The sequence below is a fragment of the Canis lupus genome, chromosome 18 (genome assembly GCF_003254725.2).
Source record: "Canis lupus dingo isolate Sandy chromosome 18, ASM325472v2, whole genome shotgun sequence".
In the NCBI taxonomy this organism is placed as follows: domain Eukaryota; kingdom Metazoa; phylum Chordata; class Mammalia; order Carnivora; family Canidae; genus Canis; species Canis lupus.
This window is the reverse complement of record NC_064260.1, coordinates 43502411-43513610: the sequence shown is the minus strand read 5'-3', so window position 1 is coordinate 43513610 and position 11200 is coordinate 43502411. Positions and strand designations below refer to the sequence as shown.

At 54.8% G+C, this 11200-nt stretch overlaps 1 protein-coding gene across 3 annotated transcripts; it reads left to right on the top strand.

The window, feature by feature from the left end:
• Positions 1-2030: 2030 nt before the first annotated feature.
• Positions 2031-10223, top strand: SLC35C1 (solute carrier family 35 member C1). Of its 3 annotated transcripts, none has more exons than XM_035701244.2 (3): positions 2031-2047; positions 3938-4464; positions 8046-10223. In XM_035701244.2, the coding sequence occupies exons 2-3, from the start codon at positions 3969-3971 to the stop codon at positions 8603-8605; spliced, it is 1056 nt and encodes a 351-aa protein (XP_035557137.1). In that variant the 5' UTR covers positions 2031-2047; positions 3938-3968; the 3' UTR covers positions 8606-10223. The 3 variants fall into 3 exon arrangements, with proteins under 3 accessions (XP_035557137.1, XP_025307743.1, XP_025307742.1); XM_025451958.3 differs by lacking the exon at positions 2031-2047 and adding an exon at positions 2403-2536; XM_025451957.3 differs by lacking the exon at positions 2031-2047 and having other exon boundaries at positions 3340-4464.
• Positions 10224-11200: the final 977 nt, after the last annotated feature.

The window sequence follows — 11200 nt, the reverse complement described above, 5'->3', positions numbered from 1 at the left end:
GTCCCACATCGGGCTCCTTGCGTGGAGCCTGCTTCTCCCTCTGCCTGTGTCTCTGTCTCTCTGTCTCTCTCTGTCATGAATAAATAAATAAAATCTTTTTAAAAATTATGTCATGCCTTCTAATTTTGGTGCACAACTAGTAGCGTCCACTACACAAAGCAGGCTCAATGAGTCCTTGTTGAACTCAGGGATGAGATAGTTGACATCTGTGTGTTCCCAGAAACTCTCAGGTCCTACTGGTGCAGATCCACTGTCCCCTACACCTGGAGGTTACTTCCAGCCACTCCGTCTTGCCTGCAAAGATCGCCTTCTGACGTCATCACTGGCTCCCAGCCAAGGCAAGAATAGAACTACACCCGTAAAGGGCCCTCCTTCCTGGATTATTACAGCATTTCGCCTGCCACGTTGATGACCTTATGCTCTGCCTCCCACCAAGTTCACACACTAGGTAATTACTCTGGACAAGACCTAAAACCTCACCCTTGATGAATGGTTTAGACAATTAAGAATCCTTAAGAAAAGTTCAAAAACAAATGTATTGTGCAAAGTGCACACCTCCTGAGGCCTCAGACCCCCAAGAAACACACCCCTCCCCCCTTTCCCTCAGGAGGAACAAAAAGAATTAGAACCTTGAGAAACTGGCTGTACAGGCCTATTATAACCTTCATGCAGGGGAGTGACGCTGATGGGGAAATTTCAGGTAAAATGTAAGGACAGAGATTGGAGGCAGGGATACACATTGGTCAGCTGGCTTGCAGAGATCCCAGGCTGTGCCCCACATACCTAGCATGGACTGCCCCCGGTCTCTCCCAGTGAAGATTATCTGGCCTATATACAGTATGTATCTCTTCCCTAGGGGTTCAATGTGGCAGCACATTCATCAGATAAATTAATTCTGTTAATGTGCCAAGGAGAAGGGCCCTTCCAGGAAACCAGGTCCTCTCATAGATGTGTTGGCCCTGTTTGCTATTAAAATATTTGTCATAGTGAAACATCAGGCTTAAGAGGGAAGAGCAAAAAGGCAATGCTTCTGAACAAATGGAACCCACAGCCTTTAAAATTTGGCTCTGGAATGAGACCCTCCAAGTAGGATTCTGAGGACCGGCTCAGGCCCTTACAGTCCTTTAGTCCCCAAAAGGGTAATTTGATCCCAAAGGTGACAAGATGACCAGGTGGCATTCTCCACCAGGACACCAGCCCATAAGTAGGAAGCAGAAAGGCCCAGAAGGGAGAGTAGTGCAGGTCCCACAGAGGTCTGATGGAAGAGAATAGGCCAGAGGCAGGCTCACTCTGGGGCGTTTGCACCTGCCATGGGGCTGCTGGACAGTGCTTATTTCCCTGTAACCCTACAGCCTCCACATAGCCCACCGAGGTCTGTGTTAAGCTGGGCGCAGGATTTATGCAGTCAGCATATGAGACTTTTTTTTTAAATATTTTTACTTATTCATGAGAGACACAGAGAGAGAGTCAGAGACACAGGCAGAGGGAGAAGCAGGCTCCACGCAGGGAGCCCGACGTGGGACTCGATCCTGGGTCTCCAGGATCACACCCTGGGCTGAAGGCAGCGCTAAACCACTGAGCCACCCGGGCTGCCCAGCATATGAGACTTTAAATGTACCCCATAGGTTTTACCCTTTTATTATGGAAATTTTCAAATGTACACAAAAGTAAAATGACCCTTAAAACCCCCCTGTACCTCTGCCCAGCTTCAACAATTATCAACATTTTGCCTATCTTGTTTTACCTGCCTATCCACCTCTTCCCCCCCCACCCTTTGGTGAGTATTCTGAGTACTTTAAAGCAAATCTAAAACATCTCACCTGTAAATTATATCGTACTAATTAAATGGTGTTTGAAATACTACAAACAGACGGTAGCCCCTACTTTCAACCGTACCAGCCAGAGTAATGAGCAAGGAGATCGAGACACCTTGGTTTAGTCCTGCCAGCCGCCTTCTTTTTACAACAAAGAGAACTCACAAGTGAGCCACCCAGCGATGTTGGTGCCAAAGCAAGAACCAGGGAGAAGTCGGCCCTCAGGCTGCCTGGTGAGTGACGGACCCATGGCTGAGGAGCGATTTCCCAGGCCCGGGTCCTGGGGGAGGGCAAAGGACCCCCCACTCACTCCTGGCAGGAAGCGGTTCCAGCACACACTTCTGGAAGCGCAGGCCCCGGGTGAGCAGCTGGCCAGGGATGAAGCCGGGTCCCAGGATGTGCAAGCTGCGGTGATTGGAGTGGGGTATCCCGGGTGGCCGGGGTACTGGGGTTGGGGTGGCCTATGGAGACAAGAGGAGGTTCGCTCCCACGACTGGCGGGAAACCTGGGACCAAGGTGGGCTAGGGCCGGGGTCGTCAGGCCGCCGCCCCGGGGCCCACGTGGGGAGCAGGCGGCCGGCCGAGGCTGGCTTGGCGCCCACGCCCCGGGGCTGGGAGCAGGAAGTCGTCTCCAGCGGGCGCGGCCCTGGGCGCGGTGCTGCAGGTGCGGCGCTGCAGGTGCAGCGCTCGGGAGCCGGGCGGGCGGCCAGTACCGAGGAGGAGGTGAGCCTGGGGTCGCCGTAGAGACCGGGGAACGCAGGCCCCGGGGCCAGAGCTGGCGGCTGGGCCCGGCTTGGGGAAGGGGTTTCTAGAAGGGGAAGGGAGCCTGGGGGGTGGAGGAGGGGATGTTGCCTTGATGCTTGCATGGGAGGTCTTCTCAAATGGGGCAGGGGAGGGGGGGTGGGAAGCGCAGACTGATTGAAGTCCTGCAGGGGTATTGTGGCCTCCAGCCTCACGGAGCGCCACGGGGCGGGGGAGGGGGTCTCAGGCCTGTAAGAGGGATGGGGGAAGTAAAAGTGGGAGAAAGGAAGGGAATGCGACGGGAGTGAGCTGGGGATAGTAGAGGAACGGGGCGGGGGTTGGGGGGGCTGGTATGGGGCCTCGACGCCCAGGGACGCGAGGCGCTGCGGAGGCCCTGGGGAGGCGGTCGGGCCCGGGTTGGGGGCCGCCGGGGACCTTCACGTGAGCGGAGTCAGGGGGAGTGAGCTTCTGGAGGGGATGCAGCTGGGCGGGGGGCGGGGCTTGCAGCAAAGGGGCCGAGGCTCGAGCACCTATAGAAACCTTCCGCGGCGGCCGATCCCCACCCCACCCCCACCCCCACCCCCACCCCCACCCCCACCCCCACCCCCACCCCCCACCATCCCCGAGCGGGCAACGCAGTGGATCCGAGGGGCGGCGGCGGCCCAGACGCGAGCCGGACTCGGAAGGTGGTGTCTCGCCGGCTGTGGCTTTAAGGACGACGCCGGGCGTGCGGGCCCTTTAAGGAGGGGTCGGGGGCGTGTCAGGAAATGAGTCCTGGGCCCGCCTCTCCCGGGAGGGCGGCCTCGGACGTCCGGGGGCTCGGGGGCTGCGCGCGGGCTGGGGCTCGGGGGGCGGCGCGCTGCGGGCTGCGGCCGCCCGGCCTCCTCCCGCGTCCCTCGGACCCCGCCCGGGCCCCTCTGACCTTCCCTGCACCCCTCCCGAACCCCTCGCACGGCCCCCTCCAATCAGCTTCCTGCACGCCTCCCCTTGCTCCCTGCAAACGCCCCTGCCTCCCTGTCTTCCCCACGCCGCCCTGCGCCCGCTCCGGCACCTTCGCCCGGCCTTCCTCCGCCCCCGCCCCCGCCCCCTCCTTCCTGAGACCCGTCCCTACCGGGCTCCGGCCCCCTCTCCCCTGACAGGTCTTCCGTCTAACGTGAGCCTCTTCCTCTCCCCCCCCCCCACCCCGTGTCTTGTCTCATGAGCCCCTCCGGGTGGGGGCAGGTGGTGGGGCTCCCGCCAAAGCAGAGCCTGTGGATGGGGAGGCCTCTAGGCCATCCTCCCCCTGACAGTTGAGGGCTGCGGCTTGCAGAAGGCAGACGGGAGCTGACAGCCCTGTACTCCAGTTCTGGTAGGGTGACCCGGTTCCTCTGCTACCATGAACAGGGCTCCCCTGAAGCGGTCCAGGATCCTGCACATGGCACTGATGGGGGCTTCCGACCCCTTGGGAGAGGCAGAAGCCATCAAGGAGAAGCCCTTTTTGCTGCGGGCATTGCAGATCACACTGGTGGTGTCCCTCTACTGGGTCACCTCCATCTCCATGGTGTTCCTTAACAAGTACCTGCTGGACAGCCCCTCCCTACAGCTGGACACCCCCATCTTCGTCACCTTCTACCAGTGCCTGGTGACCACGCTGCTGTGCAAGAGCCTCAGCACACTGGCTGCCTTCTGCCCTGGTGCCATGGACTTTCCCACCCTGCGCCTGGACCTCAGGGTGGCCCGCAGTGTCCTGCCCCTGTCAGTGGTCTTCATCGGCATGATCACCTTCAATAACCTCTGCCTCAAGTATGTCGGGGTGGCCTTCTACAACGTGGGCCGCTCACTCACCACCGTCTTCAATGTACTGCTATCCTACCTGCTGCTCAAGCAGACCACCTCCTTCTATGCCTTGCTCACCTGCGGCATCATCATTGGTGAGTGGCCAGCCAGGACCATGGGGAGTGGGGCAGGGGAGGGAACGGGGGCCAAAACCCCAAGGAGCGACCCTGCCAAGCATCTTTGGGCTTTGTTTGTCCCTGCTCCCTTTCACAGAGTCAGATAAGGAAGAGTCTGGGCCCAGAGACAAGAAGTTAGAGGCCTAGCCAGGGCCTCTCATAACAAGATGGCATTATAATCTAAATTTCACAAAGGGGAAAAAAAAACCCAAGATAGAGAGAAGTTGAGTAATTTGTTGAAGATCACACAGCTGATAAGTGGCAGAGCTGGAGTCTGATCTCAAGCAGGCTGGCTCCATATGCTTGTCCACTGTATTGCTTCTCAGGGGTTCAAGAGCCCTGACTCCCTATCCAGTGCTATTTCCAGAGGAAAATACATCTTATAATAAGTATACATCACCGTCTGGGCCTGCAGGCTCATAGTCATGGCTAAGAGAGTGAAGAGAAATAAGCTTGGTGAGGTTTTAGCTGTCTTTCCACAGTTGACCCCTAGAAGAATTACTGATGGGGACATTGTGCCAATCATTCACATATGGCATCTTCTTTGTTCCCCTGGAGATCACCTGAGTGGTAGTATCTCCCTAATCAACTCCATACAAACAAGGAAACTGAAGATCAGAGAGGTTAAGGTACTTGGCCAGGGCCACACAGCTAGAAAGTAGCCAGGCTGGGGCACAAACCCAGATTGGCCAGACTCCCAGGCCTATGCTTTTAACCCCCCGACTCTGCTCCTGTGCCCTAGAGATTGCAGCTGTGCCCTCCAAGGCAGTACATGACCACATGTGTCTATTTCAGTTTAATTCAACTTCAGTGACATGTTTAACATTCAGCTGCAGGTGTTACAGTGTGAATCTGTGGCCACATTTCCACAAGTGGCCAATGGCTACTGTCTTGGAAGCGCAGATTACGGAACATTTCCATCCTCACAGAATGGTTTTTTGCAGCACTCTGGGTAAGAGTGCACCCACTTCCTTCTGAATCCTCCCAGGACTCTGATATCCAGGAACGTGGTCTTTCTTCAAACCTGTTTTTCCTGGTGCTGTCAAGCTCATGTTGATTGACCTACATATTCTTCACTGGTGTCTCAGAGTCCCCAGGCTGAGGCACACAGGTGGCAGGAGAGGGGCCCTTCCCCTGCCACCCGTCCTAGAAAATGTTACCCTCATTGACCAGCTGCTGGATCTCAGACTACTCAGTCCAGGTCCAGGAAGGGAGAGGGAACAAGGCTGAGGTTAGGGTAGAAGGAGCAGCTGAGACCTCTGGCAGATTTTTGCTTGTCCCTCAGAGTCCCAGGGCTCACTTAGCAAATGCCCACTGGATCTCCACTTCGGCCATGAAGACCCTGGGAGTAGGGGGCAGAGGGAAAGGGGAGCCTGGTTGGGGGGCAGGGAGAATTTGCATGCGGAAAAGTGAAGTTACTAGGGAAACTAGGCCCAAGTCCTAAAAGTAATCAAAGTAGCTGATGGTGTGATAGCTCTGAGAAAGGGCATTCGCTGGCCCTACTGATGGGGCCCAGGGGCCGGGGAGGCTGGTGCTCTCTGCCTGCCCCAGACCCAGCCCCCCTCTCTGCTGTGCTTCCCCTCAAGATGGGTCTCTGGTGACGATTCCTGGGTCACTGCTCCTTTCATTGTACCTTTCAGAGCTCCTTCTAGGTGCAAGCCCCTCTAAGATGCAGAACCTCATGGTGGATGTCCCCTCTGGACTTGGAAAGCAAGGAGCCAGGGGACAGAGGGTGCCCTGGCTAATCTTCCCCATCCCCAGAGTAGGCCTATAGATACCTGTTGGCAAAGGTTCTGCCAAGAAAGAAAATACCATGCATGAGTGCCTACACCGTAGTAAGTGCCTTTTCTCCTTCAACCTTTAAAACCACCTCCTGAACAACCTCCATTCACATCATTCATTCATTCAACAAATATGGCCAGGCACAAGCCAGAGACCATGCTAAACTTTGGGGATGCGAATTTGCAAAGGCTGATGGGGTGCCTATGCTCCCGAGGGCATGGTGGTGATGTATGGCAGTGAGTTATGCTACAGGGGTGAGGCTGTGACTGGAGTGTAGAAAGGAACCTGGTGGGGGATGGGGAAGAGTGAACCCAAGTGAGGGGTGGAGAAGAGGAAACCCAAGTGGGGGTGGAGAGGAAGAGGGGGTTGGGAATGGGGTAATCTAAGCAGGCGTTCTGAAAGTACTAGAGGGGTATAAGGAAGGGGTGAGGAGAGAATGTTCTAGGCAGAATTAAGTACCTGTGCGTTTCTTCCTGTTTGGGCCAGAGCAGGAATCGCCAGACAGGAGGCTGCCTAAGTTAAGGGAGTTGGTATGTTTCCTGGGGTAGTAGGTGAGGAGGGGCTTTAAGCCAGGACAGGACCTGAGCAGATCTATCTGTACCTTAGGAAGACCTGGTTACGAGGTGGGAAGTAGTTTGCTTGGGGGGGGGGGGGGAGGGTCAAGAAAGTTATCCTATCATCTTAGATGAAGGAAATGGGAGCTCTGAAAAGTTAAGCCAACTTCCTCAGGCCACCCAGGCTCTAAATGGCAGCACCAGATCGGAACCCAAATCTCTCTGATGCCAAAACTTTTCGCCCTCCCCCACGTTCCAGATGCTGTGGCAGGGGATACAGCCCGTGTAAGATACAGCCCGTGTAAGATTCAGCCCCTGGCTCCTGGGAAGGTGGTGCCTCGCTAAAGAGATGGGCAGGTGCCTAACAGCCTAGGGCAGGCAAGGAGTCTTGCAGGGAAGCCCAGGCAGGGAGAGGCCAGGAGGAGGTCTGGGGGCTGGAGGTATCAAGAAAGACTTACTCCCTGGAGAGGCCAGCTTTGACCTTGAAGAATGCATAGAATTTCCCAGGAAGGAGGAGGAGGGTGTTTCTGGTGCAGGAAATGAACGAGGACACTGAGTCCCCACGTGAGGAGCAGGGAGATGAGAGAGACAACTTGAGACAATCGTAGGACAGAGACAGGCAAGGAAGGGTGCGGGAAGCCCAGTGTGCCAGGCTGAAGAGCATAGACTTGATGGTGGGCAATGGGGAGCCATGGAAGCGGTGTGAGCAGGGAGGTGACACAAGACGAGAGTGTCCCAAAGAGAGTCAGGCCACAGGTGATTCTAACCCATTGTAGGCTCCCATTTTACAGACAAGGAAGCCACGGCTCTGAGACCTTAAATCACTGACCCAAGGTCACCTTAACCATGAAGCACTCAGCCCTTGGGAGCTCATTTCTGATACAACTTTCCAGATGCCTCAGGCCAGCACAGTCGCGGGTTATGGGTTCTCTGAGCACACTGCACTGTTTTATGACCCTCATTACAATTGTAATTAAAGAAATAATTGGGAAATGAATCGTTTTAATGTCTTCCTCTCCTAGAATGTAAGCTCCTGAGAAAGCGTTCATGTCCAGGGCCACTTCCCAGCCCTTGTGTGGTGCTCTGCACGTCAGAGAGCGTTTATTGCAGAGAGGGCTGGAGGATGGGACGGCGAGGGCAGCATTAGTCTGTGAACTCTGGTAGCAAAATTCTCTTTCTCTTCCCCATCTTCACACCCCTTACCCTACTCTCTCCCCACTGCAGGTGGCTTCTGGCTTGGTGTGGACCAGGAGGGGGCTGAGGGTACCCTGTCTTGGACGGGCACCCTCTTTGGCGTGCTAGCCAGCCTCTGCGTCTCTCTCAACGCCATCTACACCAAGAAGGTGCTCCCAGCAGTGGATGGCAGCATCTGGCGCCTGACCTTCTACAACAATGTCAACGCCTGTGTCCTCTTCCTGCCCCTGCTCCTGCTGCTGGGGGAGCTTCAGACCCTCCTCAACTTTTCCCAGCTGGGCAGCGCCCACTTCTGGGGCATGATGACGCTGGGCGGGCTGTTTGGCTTTGCCATCGGCTACGTGACAGGTCTACAGATCAAGTTCACCAGCCCCCTGACCCATAATGTGTCTGGCACGGCCAAAGCCTGTGCCCAAACGGTGCTGGCTGTGCTCTACTACGAGGAGACCAAGAGCTTCCTCTGGTGGACAAGCAACATGATGGTGCTGGGGGGTTCCTCTGCCTACACCTGGGTCAGGGGCTGGGAGATGAAGAAGATTCAGGAGGAGCCCAGCCCCAAAGAGGATGAGAAGAGCAGCATGGGGGTGTGAGCTCCTCCAGAGACCTGGGGATGGCCCAATAAGGGAGAATGCCCAGGGTAAGGCCAGAAGAGCCATGAAGGCTCTCTGGACCCTGAGAATGTCATCTGGAGGGAGTACTGTTTCTACTGTTTACAAACGTGATCACAATCAGGTGGTTGAAATGGAACCAGTGTTTTCAAGTGATGTCAGAAAGTTGCCAAACCTATCTCAACCCCCTTTCCTGTTTCTGGGTTTTGTCCTCCCTTAGGGAGGAGGGACCCCAGGGGAACAGCCAGTTAGGTTCTCTAGAAGAACACTAGCTTTCAGGGAGTAAGAGAGAGCGCGGCACCCCCTCCTGTTCCCCTTCCAAGGGCTTCTACCTCCACGTGACCTTTGGAGTTGGGATGGGCCACAATCTTTACGGGACACCAGTAAGTCTTCCCTTATACTCAGGGGAGATGGGGGTGTGACCCCACCACAGGCCAACTGAAGGGATTTGGGAAACCTCATATCTCTGGGTCCCAGGATGCAGTGAAGCTTTGACCCCACAAATCAGCCTTCTAGAGGAGAGTGTGGGCTGGGCTAAGGGAGGAAACAAGACAGACCCATGTTGTCTCTTCTCTGTGTCGAGACCAGCAGGCCCCATGGAAGGGCACAAAGGATCATGCGTGCCCCCTGGCCCAGGAACCCCAGGGACCTCTGGGAATAGGCCTGGGAATGGGGCACATCATAGGAAAGCACCCTCTCCCCACCGTCTGCACCCTGTGTTCCCAGCTTTTGAACACGGGGGAGCCATACAGCTTTTACAGGTTGGGCAGGGTCGTTAACACCCACCCCAATCCCTGATACTGAGCAGTGTCATTCCTCATATCCCAAGGAGCACCTGACTCAGGTAAGCCCTCCGGGGGGTGGAGCCAAGTAGCCCTCCCAGCTCCACCTTCTCAGAGCTTCATCCCCAGGGGGCTGGTGGAGCCAGGGCCCTGGCTCTGAACTTCCCACCTCAGTGGTGCTGTGCCATCCCCAATCTGATCCCTGTGCAGGTATTGTAAGCTGACTATGACAAAGGCCATCAACTGACCATTCTGCTTTATCCCTGAAGTTAGGACTGAAAGAAACTGCTCCTCCCCTCACCAATCCCCTGTGGCCGCAGGATGGCCCTCATGCCCCCATCCCTTCTGTTGCACATTCTGTTCCATATCCTGGAGGTAATCCCTGATGTTTTTAGCCCCTCATAGGGAAAGGTCGGAGGGCATGGTCTTCTAATTCACCGAGGTTTCTAATGAGGTTAGTAGGGTCTGATGCTCTGAAGTGAGTGAATTTCATTAAAGGTGGGAGTAAGACATTGTAATGTAAACCCTGACCGTTGGTGTTCTTTTCTGCAAATTAGGTGCCTGACTTAGCTCTGATGGCTAAAGTATCCACTTCAGAGATTGCGGGCCACAGGACAGGACAGAGAGCCAAGTGGGAGGGGGCCTGTGTTTTAAAGATTTTAGTTGATTTCAGTAACTGATCGGTTGGGTCATTTGTTTTGTTGTTGTTGTTGTTGTTTTCCTCTTCCTACACTTTAAATTTCCACTCTGATGTTCTGAATCCACCAATAAAGTGTGAGCCCACAAAATCCTCAACCCCAATAAAAGCAGAGCCCCAGGCCTGTGTGTGCTCTCTCAGTCTCTCTCCCTTCCCCCCCCACCCCCCCACCCCTGCATCACTGTGTGGCCCCAGGTGTGCTGTGTAGTTTCCAGATCCTGTAAGGAATAAACCTTTATTTTTTTCAATGTTTTCTGATGGTTATTGCTGGAGGGTATCTTGGAATCTTAAGAACCACAAGGCCGGGTCCCACTGCAGCATTTCTTGGTGACAGGCTGAGACCAGCACAAAACAATCAGTGTAGTTGGCAGGATTGCACGATTGCCCTTGCAATGAACCGAGAGGAATGCCCTTGTTACCTGGGATTTGCTTACTAACCACCTAAGTCAGGTGGATGACACCATCTGGATAAGGAACACGGACTTGCTGGGGGTCTGTCGCACTGCCACGTGCTTTCTCACACTGCCTCTGTGGTGTTGCCTGAGGTATCCCCACCCAGAAGTTCACAGCTGCCATGATTATCCAACAATCTCCCCAGAGCACCATGTCCAAGGCCATATGGTCTAATGAGACAATTAGACCACTAATTACAAAGGCTTTAATTGACTGTTAATCTGCATAAGGGTCCTGTATACTCAAGGCCAAGGAGAGCTAAGGAGGGTGGGTTAGATAGCCAGGCTGTTGTCTCTACCTGAGGAGTGGCTCTGGGCTGGACACTAGGAAAAGATTCCCTCAGGTGAGGAGGACGGGTGACCACCAAGTGCTCTAACCCAGAAGAGGGTTAAAATCAGTGGTGCCACCGGAGGGAAAATACAGTTGACATCTATGCTTTCTGTGTCATCAGTTCACTCAACTTGTCACTCTTCATCTCCTGACCTGATGGGATATTTTGGGTCCAATCCCTGCTATGATGTTACTAAAATAATAATAATAATAACAATAATAATAATAATATCTATAAATGTCCTCAACCTCTGGTTCCAATGCCTCCTAAGAACCAGCTCCTTGACAGATGCAGACCCTTGTGGGTGCTAGATG